Below are 26,105 nucleotides of genomic sequence, written 5' to 3'. Positions count from 1 at the left end.
GTTCTAAATTATTCCCACGTGGTGGCTAACGATTGGCCTGTTAGCCGTATAAGAGGCTTGAGCGGTTTCTGCCCAAGCTGAAGAGGACTCCACATCAATCTCGTGGGGACTCTGGGTACACGGCAGGGTAATAGAGACCCTGTGTGAGATTCAGAGGAGCTTGGCGACCTGATCCATCGCCCACTTCTTCCCGTCGTCGAGCGACTAAAAAATATATAAGACGTATCTACAAGTTTCTGATTTTGGTGGCGCGCTCACCCAGAGCATCTGGAGCTCTGTTTCCGTGGAGCCTAGCAAACCCCACGTGACCCTTCGTGTTGTTTTTGTCTGTAACCGCAACTCAAGCAAGTTTTCCAGCCTACACCACGACCATCTCTGGTGTAAGTAAACAATCTTTAAAACTACCGCTACGAGTCTGTGCCTAATTCTAGCTTGTCGCGCCCCTCTCTCCGACCCCGCGTGCCCAGGCTGCTGGCCACAGCCTACGTGCAGCACGAAAAAGGGCCCGGCTCGCGCCCGGCCCGCACAGAAAAAAGCTTTCCTGCTTATTCAGCCCCTAATTAGTTTTTCAATGCTGAATGAACTGTTTCAAATAAGACATATTCCCTCTGCACCTGTTAGCTAAACTGAAACCAAAAGTAATTGTAGCAAATGTTTTTATCTGCAACAGAAACTGAAAGCGCACACATCCGGAAATATGTACAAGCACCATCATTTGCTTAATTGTGAACACTGAAAAAGATAGCACATCCAGTTAACACAGTCCATGATATTGTGACCTCCTTATCAAGTCTGAGTTTTACACTGAGTCCAGAAATAAAGAACTGGCCTCCCCACACAGATCATGTACATAATTAAAAATAGGAGCATCTTTAACTTGTTCATATTGGGAGAGTGCTCATTCATGCACCATACTAGTTCTGTATAATTTAAATCAGGAGTTTCAAACATACGAGCCCTATTGTGGATACAACTTGGTGGTGGGGGCAGGGATGGCTACGTTAACCTTCACTGCTCCCTGACACCATTAGCCTGTAGATCCAGCCTGAGAGACCAAACCAATTTGACAACCCTGATGTACATGGTTTTAACAGACCATAGGAAGTTTAGACCTTAGCACACATAGACACAAATTCATAGCTAATCTTTAACATGATTGTTTTTAAAAAGAAAATTTCATTTGAGTTAAAATTTTAAAATCCAAATTTATTTTTTATTGTTTGGTCATTGATTTTTATCCTGCCTGGTTGGCAAAGGCCTACGTCCTGATGTGGGCATCTACATTATCCTGGAACTAGACTGAGGTGATCTGGCTCATTTCACGCATAGGTTGATAAGCAATTCTTCTCAGTTATACCCACTCATGTGAGGTTATCCTGGGGAATTTTTCTTGCTTGTCCATTTCCCCACCTCCTATTACAGCTGGAGAGAGAAGCTTCTGCAAGGCTGGCAGGGAGGGAGTCGTTTATACCATTTTCAGGAGAAGATGGAGCTGAAAGAGGGTAGTAGCTCAAAGCAGTTCCTCCTCTTCCCCATAGGTTGACTGCTCCTTGCTCCTACTTCTCCTTCCCTTCTGCCTGTCCTTAAAACACAGGGGAAAATGGGGAGAAGAGCACCTGGACTGCAGGAAAATCAGGGTCTCAGTTTATGCAGGCATAAAAGTAAATAGTGGGGAGGTAGAGAGGCCCAAAATAGGCAAGTACATAACCAGGGGAAGGAGAGGCAGATGTGGGACTTGGCAGGGGGAGGGGATTTTATCTATGGGCCTTTTTCAAAAAACTGGGAGCTTCCCACTCTTGGATGCTCAAAGTACAGTCTTAACAGGGCTGTTCATCAGAGCTCCTATAGCATGGCCCAAGCCACTGTGTTTTCTGCATGTCTGAGAGCTGTCACAAGTACACATATTCAAAAAATCAGAAAACAGATGGAAATACTTGATTAAGAAGTTGGGAAAAAAAGTTTCAAAAGTTAGCACACAGCTGATGGTTCCAAATCCCAAAACTGACCTAAGAGCCCAAGCCCATTTGACTTGTAACAAGATTTAAGCTTTGCAACTGTGGAGATTTCTCATTATTCCTGGTTTTGAGGCCAAGCTCATGATTCTTAAGCTCTGCGATCTGATTTGTGTAGTCACTAGTGAGTTAACCGGGATTAGGACCTCAATCAGATTAGGAGCTAGAAAGTTGTACAGCCTGTTCCCAGGCCCCCAGAACCAACTCCACCTTTCCACTCTGCACAGTCATACCTCTTGGATTTTTTGCTTCGTAAGAACCTGCCTTGCCTACAACAAGGGTGTCAAACATCCAGCCTGTGAGCTGAATCTGGCCCGTGAAGTTAGGTTACCTGGACATAGGGCTTTTTGCTTCAGCTACCAGCAGCCAAGGAGTTAATGTTACCACCACTGAAGCTGCAGCTGACACAGCCAGCACCTAGAGGGTGAATTCTGCTGCCAAATTTAGTGTTTAGTCACCCTGGCCTACAGGAAGGAGAAGGGGAGGGATCCCAATCTTCCCCTCTCCTCCCTAGCCACCATCTTCCCTTCATAGGCAGCTGGTTGGCCAAGGTGTGTTTGCCACCACATTAAAAACCTAAGAGAGTCAAGACCCAATAACCACATAGCCCAGAGGGACCACTACTTCCAGAAACTTGCACGTACCTATGTGAAAATACAAGCAGGCTGTGCAACCGGTTCCAGAGCTGGTACATCTGTGCCTTCAAGCAGGGAAGAGGCAGAAGAGAGGGCCCTCCACCTGCCCTACAGGCTTCTAATGAGATGCTCTGCACTAGATAAAGGGCAACAGCTGCAACAGCCTTTCCATGTGCTGACAGTAAGAGGTTTCCCAATTTACACGCATACATTTTAGTCCCGAAAAAGAAGGAAACTTTCTTCTCATCCTTGTCCATTCCCCAGTTTCCAAGGTGGTGAGAACAGCTCTCACTAGGGCTGTCAGTCCAGCTTCTGCCTTCTGCTCCATGGCTCTGAGAACCTCCCTGTAGCAACTGGGCATTGTGGCCTCCAAGAAGCCTTCTATATCAGGCTTTTTTTTCCTAAGGAGATGCAAATCCTGTGTAAATCAGGAAAGCCTGGGAGGGATCCCATGACCAGGCAGAGATAGCATTAAACAAGTTACAGATCCTGTGGTCTGAGCAAGGTCTAGCTAAACAGGGCACCATATAAATCAGTGATTCTCAAGCAGGGTGACACCGGATCCTTTGAAGGCTGCCATGAAGTATGATGATATAAGCAAGGTGTGAGGAGATAAGGAGATAAATCACACGGCCACTCCCTTGCCCTCACTGTGTAGTGCTTACCTCTGCAAGGAGGCAAACACTGCAAGAAGTTAGTTGTTGAAATGAGGGGCTGCTCAATTCCCAAGAGTTACGGAGGGGTGCCTTGAGTCTAACAACGAGTGCCTTGAGTCCAAAAAGTTTAAGAACCACTGATCTAAATAAGCCTGCCTGAGCTCATACTTGTCTGCAAAGTGGGGACTTGGGGAAGAGACCAGGCAGAACTGCAGGTAAATTATTTGCAGAGTTAGTAGAGGGGATCCTTCTGCCCTCTGCCATCACCCCTGCAAGGTGTTGTCCAATCCCAGGCTGCTCAGGGAGATGTTGATGGTAGCTGTGCAAACTATCCCCCTAGGCATTGCAAGCCTAGTATGTTCCTTAAAGGCCCCGGCCTTGGAGTCAGGTGATTTACATGAGATTCTCAACTTTCATTATAGCTCTCGCAGTTCTCAGCTGCTAGTTTCTGTGGGTGCACATAAAAGCTTACAATTGTAACTGAAGTACATCCTCAGCTTTCACAAATTGGAACACAGAGAAAGGAGACAGAAATTATAAATATATTTTGGGTCTAAGTCTAGATTGCTAAATGCTGAAAGTTGGCAATACTACTTTTCTGCCTCACTAACACACATTGGGTGAGGTGCGAGAGGTTGTTTCTTTTGAATGTGGACATTTCTAGAGTTTTCCATGTCTTCAACACCTCCAAACTGAAGGGACTGGCATGCACTGCATTGTGGACATTTCAGAAGCTGTAAATAGATGTTCGCATTATGCGAAGAACACATAATACCTGTGCTCCAAGAGTGGCACTGGCTGGCTGTTACCTACGTGGGAGACGGCATGATATTAGTTTTGACGCAGAAGCAGCATTCTCTTCAGGGATGTGGCAAGCATTTAGTTTATATATGACTGATGCTTAAAAACAGAGTGTTTCATGGGAATTTGAATATTTATGCATAAAATAAGTGGCAATTACTCATTTAATGGGCAACATAGTGTTTAGAAACACAGTAACTGAGGGCAATGGCGCTGTACTGATAATACGATCTGTGACATAACACACCCCCTGGTACTATGTCTGCATGATCAGAGTGCAAATAAGGCAGACTTTTAACATTCTGTGAATTAGAGAAGTTAGAAATGAAAGCACTTATTAGATCATCCAATCCATTTCCCTTGGGTCAATGCAGAACTGTTCTTTACAATACGTGGCTTTCTCCAACCTAGCTTTAACAGTCAAAGGCAACAGGACTCCCATCTCACTTGCAGCAAAATCCATCCTATGGTCAGCAATCTCATTATGATATTCAGAGCAAGTTTTCTCTGCTTTGGGATTTGTATTGTTACTTCTGTTTGTACATAAGACACTGTATTAAAAACCTTTTCTCTGTACATGGTGAAACACCTTTCAGATATCTGTATGCTGATATTTAGTGGTGGGGGGAGGGTGTTTTCCTCTATTGCTTTAGCATATGTACAGAGACAGCAAACACAGAGGTAGAAGGCTGCCATTTCTCTTAATTGTCTATAGACACTCACAAAAGGAGGGAGTTTGCCAAAGATAACAGCCACGTTGCTCTCTCTGCTAATGCCTCAAACATTAGAAAAGCTTTCAGTGATTGTAATGTTTATGGCTTGGGCTGTTTTTTGCACACCCCCTGAAGCTGTGCATTAATAATGCTTTGTTGAAGCAGCCATCCATAGGCAAAAAAAATCCTCACACGATGGAAGTCGGTTGGCCATTTTAAGCAATTTTTTCCACAGTTGCTTCCAAACTTTACAGCATGCAGAAGAAAATGGGCCAGCCTGTAACTCAATTCCGTAAGATTTAATTAGCCTTTACTAGATTCAAAATCGCAATATGGGAGGAGGGGTGCTTAACAAAAAAAAATCGCAATATTTGGGACTGAATTAAACTACAAGTTAGAGTTTATTTATTCAGAAAATGGTTGCTCGACTCATCAAGAAGGGAAGCACTCTCAAGTGACACTAAACACTTCAAAAAAGAAAAAGAAAATTACAAAACAAGAAAACAAAAGGGGCTGTCAAGCTGATCGTAAAGAAAGTGTAACAGGACTGAAAAGCCCTCCTCGCACTTGTCTAAATCACCTGGCTTAAGGACCGTATTTAATTTTCCTCCAATCCCAACTTCCACCCCTGCAAAGATATATCTCACAGGGCTACAAGAGAGCCATAGAGACAAAAGACAAAATTATTAGAAGCTTATCAGACAGACTCCCATATCAGGAGCTGAACAAATTTAGTTTGTAGATGAAACAAGTAAGAGGGGGAAAGAGGGAGGGGAATACAGAAGACAGGATACAGAATTGAACACACACAGTTAAAGGAACAAGAGGATTGTTCAGCTGCACTGAAAACTGATGTGCTTGAAACCACCCAAAATACAACTTTCACGCAATGCATAATTAGCGCTCGGAAATCCAAGATCTGGAAGGAACCAAAAGCTTAGAGAGATTCAAAAAAAGGATGCAACTCTTACATGGAATAGCAAACACTCCAATTATGCTTGTTTGCTCACGAATGCCTAGAGACCAAAGGTCAAACTCTGTTTCTATGAAGCCAGGGAGGATTTTACAATAGACCCCTGATTTCACCTGTGAAGTCCTCATAATCCATGGCACAAATTAATCATTAACTAGCAGAGTTAGAAACACACTATGAGCTAGTTGCTCAGTGTCTTACACATTCATATGGATGGTTGGGGAGTGACAGCATGGCCTTTGTCCCCAATCTACCTTCTACCTCTTCCATTCTGCTCCCTCTCAACTTACCTGTAAAGATCCCAGTACTGTCCCCCCCAGAAGAGCTTCAACATAGTATTCATACCATTCTTCAAAACTAACTTAAAAGAAAGTATCTGGGATTTTCCCAGTAATTAATCCCTCAGAAAATGTCACATCTTAGTTTTCATTTGTTTTTTGACTACAGAAAAATAATAGAGCAATTTTCTTCTGACAAAGAACTCAGGAAGTCCACAACACATCAAAATAGTTTAACACTGAGGATTCCTAATCTCTGGGTTTATACTATGAATCATGTTTGCACACCTGACAGTACTAACATTGCTTGGCACCCCACAGTACTCTTGAAAAGATCTCAAGGTACCCCATGGTGGCATGGTTGAGAACCACTGTGCTAGCTCTTCCAGGGCCAAGAGCCCTGCTGCCACCTGGAAGGAAGAAGAAGAGAGGAAGAGAAAGAGATTTTGTTAAAAAAGTTTTTCTTTCTCCAGCTTCCTGGCCCTATATTCCTTTTAGCATGGTGCACTTCTTGCACATTTCCATGTTTTTCTGCTGGAGCTGAAGGGAGCTGAGGTAACATCTCCGTGCCTGTCAAACAGCTTGAGGATTCTGAATGCAAGACAAGAGTCACAGCAAAGGGATTATAGTAGCCAGTTGGGAGTGGAGGGATTTGCATAGTCCCTCTCGGACCATTAAGGAAGAGCACCACAGAGATCATGTAAATCAGACACCTACAGCTACACCACAGGCAATTCCATAACATCAGAAAAAGCACAACTTTCTGCTCTGGTAAATTGAAGGAGAGCCCTTCAACTGGGGCTTTTCCCTTGCAGGCTAGCAGAGTTCCAGCCTGCAATGGGCGGCTTGGCACTCCCCATGCCCCACACACCTACCCCTGCCCCACATACTGGGGGCCTGGGGGTAGTGGGTCGAGAGTAAGAGGCACTGGATCAGGACTGGCTATCAATGTTTACAAATGGGTCCTGGTACAGAAAAGGTTGAGAACCACTGCCCTAGACTGATGCCCTAAGCCAGTGTGTAGACTCAAGGCACCCCGCAGAAAATGCCAGATCTTAGTTTTAACGCCAGAGTTAGTCTTCTTAGTTTTAATGCCAGATCCTAGGGTGCTCCAGTACCCAGGTTGAGAATCACTGCTCTAAACTCGGCAGAGCTCCAAAGCTGAATTCTTTGATGCCAAACCATCCATGCCAAATCTGGCAAACATATGCAGCTCAGAGGCATATGGCGAAAACAAGCAACACGACCCCTAGAAGTGAAATAGAGCACCACATTCCTTCCCCCAAATCCCAGTCAAAAAGCCTTGCTGGAACAGTAAAACACTTAATTTTTTTGGAGGAACACTGCTGCAATGGGGCTTTGGGCCATGGCTTATGCAATAATATTCAACGGCCAGCAGTACATTATGGATCAGAGCCCTGCGTTTCTACATCTTCCAGCTCCATAGTGGTTGTACGTTATCAGGGTACTGAACATTAGGTGAAATGAATCAGGCAGGACTTTCATGGTCTAAAGTCCAAATCACTGCACATGCAGTAAAACTGGGGTTTCTAAGGAGAAGATGTTAGCTTCCCTGGGGCTTAGACTGTTACCAGCTCTCCATTACCTTTTTTCAGATCTTTGGTAAACGCCTCAGAATAGCTCTTTTCCTCCAAAGGTTCTGGCCAGATGTTTGGCCAAAGGATGAAAGCATAAAATGCGAGACCAGCTCTGGGATAAACTTTAAATACCGGTTCTTCAAAAGTGTTCGATAACAAACAAGAAATAGGGGCCTTGTTACAAGGTAATTTTGGGCGGCTCCTGGAACTCTTAAAACCTAGACTGCCTGCACATTAACATCCCAAACTAGTTTCAAGTACTTGTTATGTGGCTCAAAGTTACGCCATTCCAGGGCAGGATTATCTCTGACCCCTATTTCCCTGCATGTGTTACATTAAGGTTCAGCCACGCTAGGTTACACCTTAGTGTAAACACCACCCCCCCCCCCCCCCCCCCGGCAAGAGAGGAGCCCCAGAGACAGGGGGGAAACTGTGGGAGCCCCAGGGGGCAGAAGTGACCTAGCATGGGAGGTAGGGATTCTTACCTTTCAGTCCCCCAGGCTCCTGCTGGCCTGCAGTGTGACTGCTCCAAACACAAGCTAGCACTAACACATCAACATTTGTGTAGCTAACAGTGTAACATGTAACAAGGCCCAAAGTCTTTTTTCCTAGGGTAGATACTGTTTTATTTAATCAACTTAGAATAAGGAGATATGAGAGAGCCTATCAAGTCCTAATGAGCTCCCCAGAGTCCCTCGCCCCGAGGCTTCTGAAGAGCATCAGAAGCTGGACAGACTGTGTATCTACAGCTGAACTTGCAGGACAAGAGAGAGAATCAAGAGACCTACATTCAAATGCATCTAGCATATTGAGCACTGCATACACCTGAATACAAAGACATGCTGGATTCAGATCCAGAGCCATAATCTCTCTATATTCAAGCTCCTCAGATGTAGGGTTATCATTTCTCCCATGGTACAGAAGAAAGTCAGTTGTGCAACTCAAGACATGGGCTTATACTTTTAACTCCCTGGAAGTTCAAATTCCTGGCAATGTACAATGTAACCTTGATAATACCAAGTTTTGCTGTAGCACATGCTTCACCACCTTTTTCACGAGACAAATAATTATCATTATCCCCACTTTACAAATGAAAAACTGCAAATGAAGGAGAGAAACATGGATAACATTGCTCCACACCGAAACAAATATTCTCAGACCCGCCTACAGAGGCTGAACTGTTTTGCAATTAAACAGAAATGATCAAGCAAGTCTGATTTATCTCCCTCCCTAGACAGAGCCTGAGTCCAGCATCGGGGCACTGTTCAGGCCCACTCCCAAATTCTCTATGCTACCTAATTTGCAGGCCTGCACATGTGCTGTGGGAGTGGGACTTATTCCCTGAAAGTGCTCCCAAACTCACTCCAGCAGCTACACAGAAGTAGCTTTGAGTGCCTAATAGGTAGATTAGGATCAGGCTCTTCATGTCTGGAACAGGATAGAGCAGTGGTGCTCATCCTCTGGTCTGCAGGCCAGATCCAACCCACAGAGCCACGTCACCTGGACTGTGGGTCTCTCCATGGGTCCAGAAACTCGGTAGTTGGGAAGCAAGCAATGGTAGTGTTAATTGTCACGCCCCTGCTTCCAAATTTCCAGACCTCTGAGGAGCCCTGTGGGCCAGATGACACGGTTTGGCACACAACATTGCACCAACACATTGTGGGGCCCGCACACGGGGTCGCTCTGCAGCCAGATCCGGGGCACAGAGCCAGGCCAGCGGGTGACCACATCCAGACTGCTGGGTCTGGCCATACACATCTTAAGACTGAAGGCTGAGATGCACAGGGCTGGATCTGATGCACGCAGCTGAGCCAGCATGCCAGATCGCACCTGTGGACCAATCTCTCTCATCATGTGGTCGTCATTACAATCACATTTGCTTTACATTGAAAGCTCACAGGGTAGTGGGGAGATGATAGTTCTTTCCGTACATTTTTTTTTGTTTGGGGTTGTGAGGGGGAAGACTATATTTAAGCCTAATATGAAATTTCTGTGCTTGCAGAAACTCCATCTTCAATAATTTTTGGTCTGATAATTTAAAAATACTTGAATATTTTGTTATATGAATCACGACATTTACTTCAGTTAGGGTCCCTGGGGACTCTGGGACCTTTTACCTGGGCATGCTCCATCCCATCTCTCAGCAGTACCACTGGGCAGTAGCCGCCAGCCCTCTGGCTGCCTTTGAGAGTTGGTGGGTGCTGGCTGGGGTGCTCTGCTTGGTGTCCCCCGAAGGTGCACTAGTTTTAACCCTCTGACCCCACTATCACTCCCTTTCATCATTTTTTGTCCCCCGTAATCAGTTGATGCCTTGGATCCCCATCACTGTGCAGCATTGGCAGCCCATAGTAAACTAGTAGGCTAAAGCCCACGGACCAAGTCATCAAATAGGTCTATGTCATTTTTAAACAGATAGAATGAATACTGGGGAAAAAATATCAGAAACCTAATGCATCTCTGTAAAAGAGATTAAATGGATAAAAAAAGATGCTAATGCTAGATTCTTTTTGCAATCTAGTCCATCCCAATGAACACTGGATTAGCAGAAACAAACACAAAGTGCATGTGTGCACACACATGCTCCTCACGTGTGTTGCATCAGCTAGATTTATGTAATACTATAGTTGTGTGTGTGAGCATGTATATACATACAGACATTTATAAAAAATATTTATCTATTTTACCTTGTAATGATAATATTATAACAAAAAGGTGTAAAGAAGTGACCAATCATTTTTAAAATACTCTTCGGTGTTGACCCAAGCACAGAATACAATGATGGCTTCGAGTGTTTGCTACACCAGGGCAACCGGTTAATTTATAACTGCAAAAATGGATAGGGCAAAGCTTGGGAGGAAAATTACTTGCTTTCAGGAAGACACAAATGTAGACCTATAGGGCTGAGTCAGGCCAGGCAAACATCAGTGCAAAAAATGCATGATCTCCGAGTCTGCCATAAGCAAGTGTTTGTGGTACCAGGTTCTTCCAATATAAATTACTTCTTATAAAATGTAACACTGCAAAGACAATACAGCACAAGAGTTCCCATCAGAAAACTCTCTTCTCCTTCTTCCTTTACCCCCCACCAACCGAATCTCTCCTAAGTAATAGAGACTATATTCTTTCCTTGCTGATTTCCTGATCTTGCACCCACTGAATCATTGAGCTTCCATTGGTTTCACTGGTGTAGAATCTGCCCTTAAATAGAGAGGAGTAAATGCCTGTTGGTTTTTCCCGAGGCAGCCGTAAGGGAGATAAGCTTATCTTTACAGGGGAAAGAGGACTTTCGAATAAAAATTGACACATCTATACCTGAAGTGCCTGAGAACTTGAAGAAAATAATATAACAACAATGAGGAGATATGATGAGCTTGAGGAATCAAATCAGAAACCTGACAAAAGAGGAATGATAGTGCTAGAAACCTCTGCCAGCAGGGAAAAGCAATGCTGAAATGCAAACCCCAACTCATAAGGATTTTTCCCACATGGGGTTGAAGAAGTAATCTAGGGGTCTTCAAACAAAAGCAGAGGAAGAGAACACACAATGCCATAAACCAGTAGAAAAGGGCACAGTGCAGAACCAATCAGCATGCCCTGATGTCTTCACTGTAGTACAAGGGAAGCAAAAATAAAAGTGTTTTAATTCTGCCATGTTGTTAGAGAAATCCCATATTTACTTTCAAGGACTCTGTAGCTTAACAGTTTGAAAACTTTTCCAAATAAACACAATTACTACCTATTATTGTTGCAGTCTGTCTTCCAAGACATGCATGCATAAGCAAGTTGTAAAAGTAGTAGGCAACCACAGATCCTCTGGATTATGGTGTGTGTGCAAGAGGTCTCTAATCGGGTGCCTCATGAATCTGTTTGTAGAGAGTCCTGCAACCGTTACACAAAGTCCTTTGACCTGTATGCTTAGGCAAGAGTATAGAGGACTGGAGGCTGCCCAAGACCTACCATTCCCTCTTTAGACCACTGAGATAGAATCCAAATCCAGACTGAGTACAGATGTTCAGTGCCTCAGTGGCTGTAGTTTTTGCCAGACAGCAACAGATAAGAACTGCTGCTGTTTGCCTAACGCCTCAGTAAGGGTGAATTTCTGTCAGGGTAGACAAGGTTCTTTGGGTAAATCCAGTATCTTTTTTTAGACCAACTCAAATAGCTGGAAACATTCTTCTTTGCAAGCTTTTGGGTACAAATCAAAGTGACATCCCTTAGCCTTTTTCCAACCAAGGATTACCTACAAGACAGTGGAACCCAGGGTTTTAAACCACCTTGTACTCCCCTTTCTCTGGAGGTTGCAACATAGTGGTATTTTATAGGGGCTATCCTCCCACGAGTAACCCCACCACGGTGCCACCAGGCCCTCCAGTTGGATGTAGTTTACAGTCATACCTAAGACCAAGTTGTAAAAGTACTGCACGCAGTAACTATTTGCCTCAATGCTACTGCTTTGGGGGAGAAAGTCTAACTGAATGCTAAATGAAGACATGCACGTTTGGTTTAATGTCCTCTTTCAGGGCTAGCTTGTGTGCAAATCTGAAAGGCACTGAAATAGGCTCTGCCCTTCAAGGACCTGAACAACTGGAAGCAACAGCCATGTTCACTTGTCTTTAAGGGTAAGTGATTGTTAATAAATTTCTTTGAAGGGGAATAATATGGACAATTTTAGGAAACTTTATCGCTGTTAGAGATACAGCATTTAAGAGCAGAGGATGAAAGCTCTTAAAAATAAGATAGGACCTGAAGTTAAATTTAAAGAATGCCTCAATAATTCGGGAAATGCTTCAGCTTTACATAAGCCTCTAATCTTTTAAGGTTAGGGGTTTGATAGATTTTATACACACACACACACTCACACACACACACACACACACACACAGATAGATCTTTTTTGTTTGTTTTGTTGTTTTTTTGGTGGGGGGAGTGATAAATAAGAACTTATTTTTAGATAATATATCTGGTGACATATCATCATTCATAAACCACATCAACCAAATCATTTAGTTTTAAGTACATTACATTTTCTGCCAGCACAACCTGCCGCATCTGAAATCCATATAAAGTGCTGGCTTTGGGCAGGCACATCTCACTTGAACACCATAGTTAAAAATGGGTGCCTAAAGGTTAGCTGCTTAGTCTATGTTTAGGCACTTGAATAAAAACCATCATATAGCTTCAACAGAACTGCTGGGCACCAACTATTTTTGAAAGTCAGGACTTTCATTCAAGTGCCTAAGGAGGGTCCTGGAAGTTAAACTTGAGGAACTTCTTTTTTTAGAAAAGCTGCCAGTGTCTTGACCACACACTTTTACCTGTGGTAAAACACTTTAAGAAGAAAATATTTCAAACTAAACAATGTTAAGTAAAAAAAAAAAATAATCTCACAAAAGAAATCTTCCCTTTGCTGTATTTCATTTACATTTAATTAGAGAACTTAAAAGAACACTATAATTATTTAAAAACCGCAACACATTTGGAAGTCTAGAATTTCAAAATTAAAGTACCACAAACAATGCTGGCAGTCTAATAAGCTCTACTTCACCTTAACAATTCTCCTCTACCTGGCCACTGTATCTCAAGCGCGTGGACCTTTTAACTAGCAGACTGTAAAAACAAAAGAAAATTAAGGAGAACAGAACTACTGGGATTACCTTGGAAGGGGAGTTATTTGATATGGGTTCTGGTGCTCATATTGGAAATCTCAGATCCAAAAGAGAGGTATCCTGTATTTACAATACAGATCTGGAAGCCAATGTTACATTACTGAGGAAGTTAACCTAGAGGCAACCTGAGTACCCTCAGGTTTCACCCTAACCCTTACTCTACCATGCACACACAAAAACCCTTTATACATCAGGTCAGGCTTAAACCCCATATGCCACATAGCCTGCTCCACTTCTACACAGTGCTGGAACTATGCCTGGATAGCAGTATCTCCCAGGACACCCACAGTCCAGGCATCCTACTAGCTGGCTAGACTCACACCAGCCATGTACCAGGAATCAGCACCCCACAAAAACATCCCCCAGAAGCTGGCAGAAAGAGGATTAGCTTCATGGAAATATATTGGAAAGAAGGAATCAAAACTGAAAGGACATAGACAACAAGCCACATACCTCCAACAGCAAGCCTGGAAACTCACTGTCCCCTGCCAGGTGCTTGGTGCTGCCCAAGCCACCAAGTCGTGTCCAGCTGCTCAAGGGAAAAGGTATCACTTGACTCCTGGCAGAGGAACTGGACAAGAGGTTTAATAAACTGAACCCCGGCTTCTTGCCACTAACTTTTTACTGGCAGCAGAAAAAAAACCTTGCATGTTTTAACACCCTAGCTCACAGTGTTAAATGGAGCAGGTCTGGTCAAGCCAACAGCGTTTAAACTGTGTCTACCTTTTTCTTAAGTGGGAGTTTCAACTCAGTTAAGCAAGCTTTATTAAGCATTGCTGAAATCACTGTTTCCCCTAGTCTAGTCAAGGTCTGAATCAGCCAAAGAGCTTTCCAACAAAAAGAGGAAAACTAAAAACCTAGCATTCCCAGTATTTCTAAAGTAAAGTAAGAAGCAAGAGAAAAAGGCCCTCACCTATCAGTTTCTCAACAAAATCAATAAATAAAAGACATAGAGCCAATTTTTATTCCCTTTACTAGTCAGCTGGAAATAAGTGTCTGGGCTTATGCACTCTTCTTTCAAATCATTCCAATGTTCTGACAATGCTCTTTTGAATGAATGGGTCCCAATTTTAAATCTTAACTACACCTTCAATTGCTTCATAAAACACATGGAAAAGGGAGCAAATATATACCCATGAAAGACTCCACAGCATTTTTCAGTAAGAGCAGGTCATGGATTCTTACCCCCTACATCCAATTTCCCATTTTGGTATGTTACTTTGCAATAGTGTAAACCTGCCCTTGCTGTTTTGACTGGGTTCCAGGTTACTCTTAACCTCCTACATTGTCCTGAACTGCTGGGTAGTGCTGCTGTGTGTTGATACACAGCTGCTTAGGGGGCTTCACACTAGTGCTGGGTGAAGCGCTGAAGAAATCTTATGACTGAGAAGCAGGCTGGTCTAGTGCAGGGGGTTTTGCTGCCCCAGGCTAGCGCTTGCAATTCATCACCCTACTGCGAACTGGAATTCTCCAAACTCTAGAGCATCCAAACTGCCTGCACTTAGCTGATCCCCCGATCCCCCTCCCCAGTGGCAATAGGGAGGGGAAAATTTTGTAGCAAGGGTCAGCATAGGTATGGCACAGTAGCAGGGAGGCTGCAGGGGGGTGGGTAGTGCTGAAGAGGGGACTGGTGGAACATAAAAAGCTTGTGTGCCACTGATTCTTCATCCCTCCTGGGACCAGACTGGACCTTCATGAGGCAAATTTGGCCCATAGGCCATAGATTGCCAGGCCCTGGTCTAGTGGAGGGTGAGGAATCAGGAATTCATAGCATCAGAGGGATTAATGTGAGGTTCAGGACTGTCCCAACAAAATGAGTTGAAGGTTTTGGGATCTGTCCAGTTCCTAATGGGACAATGGACTAGGTCAAGCAAAACACTGTGGTTAACATCACTCGGGAGAACACCACCAGCACCACAGACACAAACAATGCCCAGGATTCCCATCAGACCAATTTTAACAACTATTATAACAGGCTTAAAGACCTAGCAGAGGATGGGCAGGTAAGGGAAAGGGCAAGGAAGAAGGAGAGACTCTCTCACCTTGGCAGGCTCGCTCATCGTCGGCAGGTTGGTAGCCAGCCTTGCAGGTGCACCTCCCGATGGCCACCATCCACTCACCCTCCCCATTGCAGTGCAGCTTGACACCCGAGGACCCAGCTGTGCTCGCCTCCTCTGCATCAGCCACACATGTCCCCGGCGCCTCCACCAGCGAGGTCCTCTCCCCGCCAGCAAAGGTTTCGGGGAAAGAAGCAAACCCCTTAACCACCGCCGGGCACTTGTAGAAGAAGACTTGGACAGCTACCAGTGACATGCAGGCCCCTGAGTCCTGGAAGGCCAGGTAGAAGCCACGCTGTGTGAGTGGCCCAAAGCTGCGCACTTTGACGTTCATCTTCACCACCTTCCCCGTGCTGTCCACCTGTGAGAAGCTCTCATCAGCTGCAATTGTGTCCACCTTGGTCCAGGGCCCTTCGCGCCATTCGGGCAGTGCCTGGGTGGCTGTGTCAGCCTCTGCCTGGTGGTAGTACACAGTGAAGGTCTCCTTACAAGAGGAGGCCACGGTCCGCATGCTGGCACAGTCCCGCACGGAGAAGCGAAGGCGGACGTGGACCCGATGGGCTCCACGCCGCTCAATGAAGTGAGTGCGCAGCCAGTTGTTCTGTCCAGGCTCAGCCACATTGCAGACCTCAAAGGTCCGGATCAGACGCTTCTTGTCATCCAGGACGCTCACCTCATCCCACTGTAACGAAGAAGGTGGGCAGGAGAAGGAGATGGATATTGTTAGGAGGCAAAACTGGGACACTATGAACACTGAGGTCTGGGTCAAGAAGACTGGTCAAGTTGACACTACATCCACAGACTTTCCAGCTTGGGTAAGTGGGAACTGGTGGCATGCTGAGATTTGTCCCTGCTGGGACATGCCAGGGCTGTTCAGGAGCCATAACCCTCGCATTTTAGCCTTTTCCCTGCCTGCAGAGTGGAAGGCTGCCAGCCTCACATTGGGACTGGGTGGTACAGGGAAGCACTTGGGGTGAGGGAGGGCTCCCCAGGGTGGGGCTGGCATTAAACAACATTCATGTCAACTCAACCTGCAGCACAGCATTACAGAACTCAATATAGCAACATCACCAGCTCCCCTCCATCTTCCTTATCTTTCTCTCCTAAGGTCCTTTCCAGTCCTACTTCTCTATGATTCTAAGGTGTCTGACTTAGAATCAATGGGGTTAACTCTACTGAAGCTGAAGATCTCACAAGAGAAACTCCAGCATATTGGAAACCATTCCAGTGGCACAGTGCTTTGGACAGTCCACAGGCACTGAAGCTAGAACCAAACCTATTCTGTTTCAGCTCTGCTCTCCCCAGGGGCTGTGCAGATCTATCTACTGGAAGAGAAGGAGGAGAAGAAAGTGGAGGGTCCGGGAGCACTTACCCCATCAGCAGGGTGGGTGGTCCAGCCAATCTCCGAGGTCTCTCCTGTGGTATCTAGAAGGATTTCTGTTAAAATAAAAAAGGAAATATGCATTGCGCTTTTCCAGATACAAGCTGCGTAAATCCATTCTGTGTCCTACGAGGCTCCCTTCTATACCTCTTCCCTTGCAGGGTGTGCAGGGCCACTCTGGGCCCACATATACCTACTTGCCTTTTGGAAGACCTGGACTCCAGGAAGAGGCTCAAGGAGTGCTCAGGAACTGCCAGTCTGTTCTGAACATTGAGCTAATCTCCTACAAGACCCTATGAAAAGAAGTTCTTGCAGTCTGTGCCTCCAAGATTCAGCCCAATCCAGAGTGCAAGGTACCAGACTGGTAAACTCTGCCAGCCTCTCCCCATGCAACTACTTTGGCCTTATGAAGTACTGATTCCCACAGGAATGGCATGCACCTCCATGGACCATGTTCTACCCAAGGAAACACTCTGTCATGCTGCTGGCCCTTGGTAGAAAGGTATACTTAACAGCCCTAGAGACTGAAATCTGCTGTCCAGGTTCCAACCAACATAATACTGGCCGCAGGAAGGCAAGCTCTGTCCACAATAGCCTGCCAAGAGCCCATGTCCTTGAGACCACCACAAAGGGCACTGGGCAAAGAGGGTGTGGTGTCCATACACAGCAATATATTTGCAAACTGGAAGCATTTTGCAGTCCTGGAAAATGAAATGCTAATTTTTTGCTGTTTTTATTTTTTTCTCTCTCAACTTTTCTCTACAGACTAGGAAATTCCATTTACATGAAAGACCAAATGCTGTGTAGAGACCACTAACAGCACAGTTGTTCCAAGTGTTTAGACAGAGGTAGGTATAAGGCTGACCCTACATCAGTCTCTGAGTTGAGGAGATCCACATGGCACAAAGGGAACAGGGAATCAGAACCATGTCTCTCTCCTGGCCTGGCCTGGCCTGACCTTTAAGATTACCAGGAGAAGAGCCTGGGCTCACTTTGAAAGACAGATGGCCAATCAAGGCCCGCCCTGAAAGGGTCACACTCACCTGAGGTCTAATGCTGCCCAAGCCACCCATGCCTCAGAACACTGCCTTGCTCCCACTGGTGCCTGAATGGCACAGCCCTCCCTTGGGAGTGGTATTCTGATATTTCAGCTCTGTGTTGTTCCTGGGACATGGCTTCATTTTGATGGGAAAAGAGGGAAGCTTTATTTTTCGGAGAACAAAGGAGGTTTTCTATATCAAGTGCGAGTCATTCCCCATGCTCAGGTAACCAAAGACAGCTCCATAAAAGGTTGGAATTTAAGAGAGGGATGGAGAGAGACAGAGACAGAAGAGGGGGCTTGGTGATGGCAGGGAGAGGAAGAAAAAGAGAAAATAGAAAAGTCTTGATCAGAAGCTGGGCTCTGCACTGCTGGCAGGCAGTATATTCCCTTGATGGCTTCTCGCCCACGACTCAAGTAATCTTTATTGAGCGCACAAATAATGCACGGGCTAACAGATACAGGCCGCCCAGAGCTAACAGAAGTCTCTCCCGGTGGTGAATATTTAACAAGCTGGGATGTGCGTTCCCTGCATGTGAGCAGAATCCCATTGCTCTGACAAGGAGGCACTCAAGCAACATGCCTAATGCCCTGCAGTCCCACACTGCTACCCTCCTTCTGCCCCATGCTGAGTAGCTGAAAGACCGTGGGTCAGGGCAGTGACCACAGTCAGCCCTGCAACCTTGCCCAACAAAGCCACATCACCAGCCTACATCTAGCAGCATCCTACCTCTCCCCTCCAGAGCATGCCATCAATCCATCAAATCCAGCATTCAAGGGTGGCAAGAAAGTTGACTACACCAGTGACTGCTCCTACCAGGAATCCAACCTTTAGCCCTATGAGTGTAAACCATGGGCTTCCCTTGTGCCATGGCAGCACTCAAGCAGAGTCCAGTACCCCGCCTTCTAGCAGAAGACAACATGGAGTGCTCTCAAGGGAGACAGGAGCTCCTCATACTGCATCTTGTCAACAAGCAGTATTTTGTACTGGGTTCAAAGCTAGGCTCAAAACAGGAAGATCTTGGTGAAACTGTATGCCTTACAGCATACAGGAGGTCAGACAAGATGTGCCTACAGCCCCTTTTGGCCTTAAACTTAAGGAAGCAAGGAAGGTCCTTCCCTGACCCGTGCAACAGTCTTAAATTTGGAAATATGAGGTTTATTTTTCTATTTCTCCCTACTGTTATTTTGACTTGCATAGGCAAATAAATTTCCACTGCTTTAAAAAAATGGCCAGCCTCTCTCTTCGTTGGTCCACATCTTCCTATAGCAGTGAGTTCCACCAGCAAATGAGGCTCTCCATTTCTTTGTTACTATTTCTAAACTGATTCCTCTTTCATTTTCTAGAGTGACTCCTTTCCCCCCAGTACAAGGCCAACTAAGGAGGGACTACTCAATTTCCACTGTATCCTTCTTAATTCTGATTATATATTCACTCAAGAGAGCGTCAGCTACCATGAAGAAGATTGTTAGGGGGTTGCTTACAAACTCACGAAAGGATTCTTGCCCAGAATTTCCTTACGTTTTTTAAAAAAGCTGTTGGCAACAGCTGAGGTGACAGCTGTCCCAGAAAAGTTTTCAAACTGCACAGTAAGCTGAGCTGTTTGTCTGGACCTCCCCCCAGTCCTGAGTGGGGTTTCCCTGCATACTTCTTATGAGGTTTCTTTCTCCCTATCAGGAGGGCACATGCATGGCTATAACCCAGGGGTGAGAAATTATTTGGGCTGGAATGGTCACTTAAGCAATTTCAATGAGCTACTGCAGGCTGGTGGGTGGCAGGGAGGAGACAAAGGCAATTGGTTCTATCCAGCCCCGGGCCATCCACCCTGCACCCAGTGCCCAGGGGTGTCAGTTGGAGTGGGCAGCCGGGGACCCCCAAAAGCACACCCACTTACTCCATCCAGCACCCCCAGGAGGGTGCAGGGCATGCTGGCAGGAAGCCAAGTCCAGCTGCTGCACTGCTCCCACCCTGGGCTGCAAGCCAGTTAAAATCCCTTGATGGGCTAGATCCAACCCCCAGCTCACCTCTGCTATAATAGGCCCATTGCCAAGTGAAGTGGATCAGCTGTGCTAGGTGAGGACCTGAAACAGATGATCTGCTTCATTGGGCAAAACAGACATTTTCCACTGTAGCAGTGTCGGGCCCCTGCCACTCCCAGGGCTTCAGAGTCCTGATCCTGCACAACAAAACTTGGAGCACACATCCGCAAGCATGATTCAGGCTAGATATCAGGAGGCACTACTTCACAGTCAGGATGGCTAGGATCTGGAACCAACTTCCAAGAGAAGTGGTGCTCGCTCCTACCCTGGGGGTCTTCAGAAGGAGGCTAGATAGACACCTAGCTGGGGTCGTTTGACCCCAGCATTCTTTCCTGCCCATGGCAGGGAGTCAGACTTGATGATCTGCTCAGGTCCCTTTCAACCCTGCCAACTATGAAACTATGAAAACCTGAGCTGGTGTTCCTGGGGCTTCAGAGGCCCGATCCAGCATACCGTGGGGATTCTCCTTCAGAAGAATTCCTGATGTGTAGAGGATATAGTCCCTGAAGCACCTGCCTGGGGTGACTGGACAGCATGGGCACCAACTGCCTTTGCTTTCCTGCTTTAAAACAAAGAGATGTCCACTACAAAGTAGTGGCACAGATTTAAAGTATCTTTTATCGTGGTCACATATTTGGGCATGGAGGTCAACACACGGCCTGGAGGTCTGTTCACTTTCCCTTCATAGTAAAAATCTTTATGGTAGCACAAAGGCAATGTCTGTTGGCAACCTAAAATTGATCTTGTAGATTTAATTGGGAAGGATCAACCTGCTGTCAGATGTGCCTTCCTGCCTTATTTCCTCATGATACCTCACATGGCTTTTGCCAATCCAGTCACTACCCACAGCAGTTGCTTCCTCTAACTCCATCCTATAGTGTTCTCCTCAGAGCTTTTACCCCATTTCTCTCTCCCTGCTCCCAAACAACACGGCCGTCTTGATACTGTTTATATAAATCCCTTCACAAAGATCTAGATTAGTCAACAATCCCACTCCCAAAACTATACAGAAGGCACCAGTCCTTGCCAAAACCAGCAGAAGAAAACAAATGCAGAGCTTCTAGACCAAGTCATGTCCAAGTCAGGAAAAAAAAAATGTGACAAGCAAAAATAAAATGTGAAGGACTATGCCTGTATATAGCACAGCGATCCAAATCAGAATATATCAATGCTGAGCATGTGCCATCTCAAACCTACTGGTCGTGCTATGCATTGCAACATAATCTCATGAGCACATCGTAGTTCCCAAATAATCTCCATAAAATGGCACAGTTTTTTCAACAATCTTAAATACTCCTGTTTTGCCTATCTTATTATCATTTTCAGTCTTCGGTCCTACCATTAATTTCATTCTCTTATTCAGAAACTTTCTAAATCCTGAAAGCTACTGTGTAGTTCAAATTTCCATTGCCTCCAGGATACCCATCACCTTAAGATTCAGCCCTTACTCCCTGTACTTGTTGATCTCTCCTCTCTTCAGGAAAGGAATGTTAATCATTTTCTCAGCATGAATACACTATACATTCAACAAGATATTTTACAGGCAGATGCACCTCTGAGGAGTAAGTTATTACTGTGGTCTCTCACAAGCTGTTTTTTCAGAGAAATACATTTTTAGAACAACATTAACACGGTGCACTTTTATGAGTTTTTGTTTACTATGTATCTTATACAGAAGACAAGGACATTTATCGTTTCATGTGACCTATACTCAAGCTGTCTTCAGATGGTGTAAATATTACTTTCTTTAAGAATTAACTATGCCTTTCTAAAAATTTTAATTTAGGTGAAAATAAGAAAATATATGCTAAAAATAGGCAGCACAGCTTTAATCTCTTTAGAATCACTTCCAATGCTGCAAGTGTGGTACAGTGAAATAGTAATTTAATTGCATACTTATAGCAGCTATTTTTTTAAGTAAAACAAGCAAACAAAATGATTGAACATAGTTCATAAAAGCACTCACCAATAATTATTTAAATAGAAAATTCAGTATGACATACAGCAATAGTGTTTACTTTTAGCCAAAATTCCATTGTATACAGCGTAGTTGCAGTGTAATCAAAATAAAATGAAAGTCAAGGCTATATATATGCCTTGGAAAGACTTCATGATGCAAGAGAGAAAGTTCTAAATTGACCTCAATGAGACAAGTAAAGCTGGACTTCTCGTCAAACATGCCCGTCTTAAAATACTACTAAACTATTTTTCTTTAATGAGCGAAAATGTCTGTATCACTACTGCATTGGCAAACATCAGTGATATGAGAACTACTCAGTCAAATCTAATGTACAAGTTTGTTCCAAGTAGTTTAGTGATGATTAGCTGCATGTTGTGCTAGTGTTAAATTCTAAGCTATATCAAAAGATCAGAGAAGTTGCCATGGTTAAGGAGTATTTTTCGTCATACAAAGGAGGCCTCATTCAAGGGTTATGTTGGCTTCTGTCAAGGATATCCATGATAGTCAGCAGTTCCAGACTATGGAATCTGCACAAACTTTTTGCAAGCCAGTAGGGTTCTGAAGTCTTAAAAAGGTAAGGAGGTCTTCTTAACCTTATCCCCCACCCCTTTTCACCTAAAACCCGCCCTGGGAAATGGGGGGACATAAGTGCTCAAAATATACCCGTATGCTAATGTCAGGCTGTGCATAATTAAGTAATCAAGAGTCAGGAAATGCCAAAGGTAAGGTTAAATGACCTGTAAGTTATAATACCACCAAATTATGCAATCATATGTTACTTCTCTACTAAGCTACCATAATATCTTTTCTTATACAATGTAAAGACACTTTATACTAAGCATAATGCTTTCTATTCTGTGTTGTTGTCCTACAATCAACAGGGCCTGTTCTTTAGGGGGGTGATTTTTTGTTTAACCTACCTTTTTCCTATTTATTTTTTGCCTGACATGTCAAAAATGCCAGCTCAGGTCTTCCTTGGAACACTTGCTGGATGTCTCAGAAGGTGTATGTAATGAGAATTCAAGTTTTAACAGATGGGTCAGATGCTCTTCATCAAAATGGTCGTTAGGCATTGGTGATAATAAATATGCATTAACAACAACATCAACAAGAGTTTTAAACAGGTTGCCAATAAGCCTTCTCCTTTTAATTGCTAACTCTCTAGTACCTTGCCTCTTGTAAGGTCATCATTTTACTAGTTCTTTACTGATTATAGAGTCTTCCACTAGATACCAGCCCTGAATATCTAATATGAAACACATGCACTTGGAATAAAGCCGAAAGCTTTCTGTTTCCTTCAAAGAAAAATAAAATCAATGTCAAGTTTTCTTTACAAATAAAGAATCAAGAAAAGAAGGCATATGCCTATTTCAGGAGACAAAGTTTTTGACTTTGCAGATGACTTTTAACATGATGTTTCAAAGCTATGATTCCTCTCCATGGCATTGTAAGACCACTTCCAACAATCATTTGGTTATTGTTAATCACTTAAGAGGGTTTTCACTATAAACCAGTGACTGGTTTACTATGAATACTACAGACATTGTAAACAGTACTGACTGTTTTTCACCACTCAATATAAAAGGTAGGACGGGGTAAAATGTGACAATGCCCAATTCACCACTTTTATGCTAAAGATGCAATGAAGCCATTCTATAGTCTGGATCCATTCTGGAGTCTGAACAACTCTCTGGGTGCATCTATACATGCTATTAGTGTGATGCAATAAACTCTGGTACAGTTTGTACCAGGGACACGAGCACCTGGGACTGCAGCAGCTTGAGCCAAACTAGAGTAGCCTCTTGGCAGCAGGCTTGAGTGTAGGGGAGGGAAGGGGGTCAGCCCTGGGCTCCAGGTCATGGCGTTGGGTCTGGCTGGGGCATGAGAGTGCCGAAAGAGCAAAGCAGTGTGTTCAAGCATCAGGCAAAGTCTGGCCCCATACTGCCTGGACTGACCAGACAAAATTTACACCTGGGACAGCATTTACAGGGGCAGTTATTTTCACCACCATAATGTCATACTGTCGCCAACAGTACTATCTTACGGCAGCAAAAAATAGCTTGCTGAGGTCTAATAGCGTTGCATGTGTAGACGGTGACACCTTACACTGCAGCAAATTAGTCTACTGCACACTTAAGCTCATGTGTAGATGCACCCACTGTAAAGTAAAATTATCTATTTATACATGCAGAACACATTATTCTTTAAGTGTGTACGTAATGAGTTTAGCAGGGGGAGAAAAAACCCCTCAAAATGCTCTGCACGAACAGCAAGCCATTTCAAACATTTAAAACTTGGTCAGATCAAAACCAGTATCTTGTGGAATGAGACTTCGCACTGGTCCTCAGCGAGGGCTATTTCACTGCCTAATTGCAATCCCCTAATCACACAGCCTTTTTTGCCATAGCGCTGCACTGTATTATAGCACCATGAAGTTGAAAGATTTCCACTGGTGCTTTTCATAACAGAAAAGTATTTCCTGTTCTTAATTCTGTTATCCTATAACAAACTGATTGATGTTTTTTCTTAAAAGGAAACTATTCCCCCCCTGCATTCACTCAAAAAAAGGTTTAATCTTTCAAAGGGAGGTGGGGGAAAGGAATACACCTTCAACCCAAAATGCAGCTAAGCCTCAAATGTGGCAACTTCTTAACACTATGAATATAGGAAACAGCATTACAATGAAAGCTGGAAGCTTCACTTCAGCAACTGGATGACAACACCACTTAAAATGTTCAAGGAACCCGCCCAGGCTACAAGAAAGGTCCCCTCTCCCAAAATACCTCAAATATTCCAAAGAAGTTCTATTTTGGTTGAAGATCATGTCTGTGAAATTTAAGGCAGACTAGTTCTGCTTTGGAGATACCAGAGGCCAAAGGGCATAAAATAGCTTCAGTCTAATATTTTCCTACTATGCAGAAAAAAACAGAGGTTAATTTTGAATTGCTGAGGGAAATGTCGCCTTCAGTTCGCAGTCCCAACCCCCATCAAACTGTATAAAAGGGTGTCTTCCCTATTACCACCTGATAAAGTCGTTCTTAAAGGTAATCTGCAAAGGAAAAGAAAATATTGTTCTTTCACCCCTCTCGTACATGGGAAGACAGCTGAAATATTTTTGTTATTTTTAATTCTCCATCCCTAAATGCCACATTTATTTTCTTTTTCTTTTCTTAACATGGCACATGGAGGTCTTTTACGCTTTGTTTCTCCACTATTAGAGAATGGGTAGGAATATGGTCATGCAAGCCACTGGGGCAGACACTGGGAAGTGATTCACGTGCAGGCTGTCTCACCTTGCTGGGGTCACCTGACCCCCACTTATCTTTCCTGCTTGGTGCAGGGGGTTGGACCCAATGATCTTCCAAGGTCCTTTCCGGCCTTATGATCTATGAATCTACGAATCTGAGAAACACTTGGGGGGGAAAGGGCTCTCCTCTGAGGATCCATACACACTGTCCCATCCAGGCAGTGAGAAATATTACAGTCAGCAGCTGAAACTTCCAAGAACCAAAGAACACCATTGCTTGATATAACTTCTACTTCTAAATTTCAGGCCTCCTTCATGCATCAGAAACCAGCGCAAAGAGCACCAGTCCATTTTCTGCTCGCTAGGTCACCTCACAGAAATGTATGGGTTAGCCGCTGGTCCCACCAAGGTGACAAGTACTTCTCTGCCCCCTGCCTGTCAAGGGGAAAAGGGGCATCTCAGCCCAAGATGCAGATCATCTTGGAAGCTGTGTTATCAGGCCACAGGGCATCTGCATGAGAAGGTCCCAATTCAGCTCCTCAGACCCTGGGGGCACTTTTACACGCGCTCTGGGAGTGGGGAGGGGGGGGCAGTGCTTTAATTGGAGCAGCTCCGAGAGCTGCTGTAATTAAAGCACTGCAGCATCTTCTGTATCAATGTCTCCGTGCTTCAAAGTGGCGGCAGGGGCCCTTGAACTAAAGCTCACTGAACAAACTTTAATTCAAGTCCCCTGCCGCCATTTTGAAGCGCAGGGACACTGCTACACAAGACACAGGAGGCTGCTCGAGTGCAGTAATTGCCATGCTCCAGCAGACTCGATTAATCAAATCTGCTCTGACACACTGTAATTACAGCATATCAAAGCCGCCTCCACGCTCATGTACAGGCATCCTGTGAGTCTGCACCATCTTCTCTCTGTAACACATGGGTGTATAGCTCCTACCCCCACCTAGGAAAATCCAACTCCGCTCTGTGAAGCTTATTACATTGTTACTCGTGGCTTCATTCACTGCTATGGACTAAAGATCAGCAAGGGGTTCTTTGAATTT

The 26,105-nt window shown here is 44.6% G+C and overlaps 1 protein-coding gene across 2 annotated transcripts in view; it reads right to left on the bottom strand.

Annotated features, from left to right (window-relative positions):
* Positions 1-26,105, bottom strand: part of LOC102372078 (ephrin type-B receptor 5) — a 117,411-nt gene that overhangs the window by 68,289 nt on the left and 23,017 nt on the right. For both annotated transcript variants that reach the window (XM_006031329.3, XM_025212978.1), the window contains 2 exons: positions 16,762-16,826; positions 15,375-16,071 (listed from right to left, as the gene is read on the bottom strand). In XM_006031329.3, coding sequence (XP_006031391.1) covers positions 15,375-16,071; positions 16,762-16,826 — 762 coding nt within the window. The remainder of the gene's footprint in view (positions 1-15,374; positions 16,072-16,761; positions 16,827-26,105) is intronic.

Source organism: Alligator sinensis, unplaced genomic scaffold (assembly GCF_000455745.1).
Source record: "Alligator sinensis unplaced genomic scaffold, ASM45574v1 scaffold653_1, whole genome shotgun sequence".
NCBI lineage: Eukaryota > Metazoa > Chordata > Crocodylia > Alligatoridae > Alligator > Alligator sinensis.
This window is presented reverse-complemented; position numbering and strand designations above follow the sequence as displayed.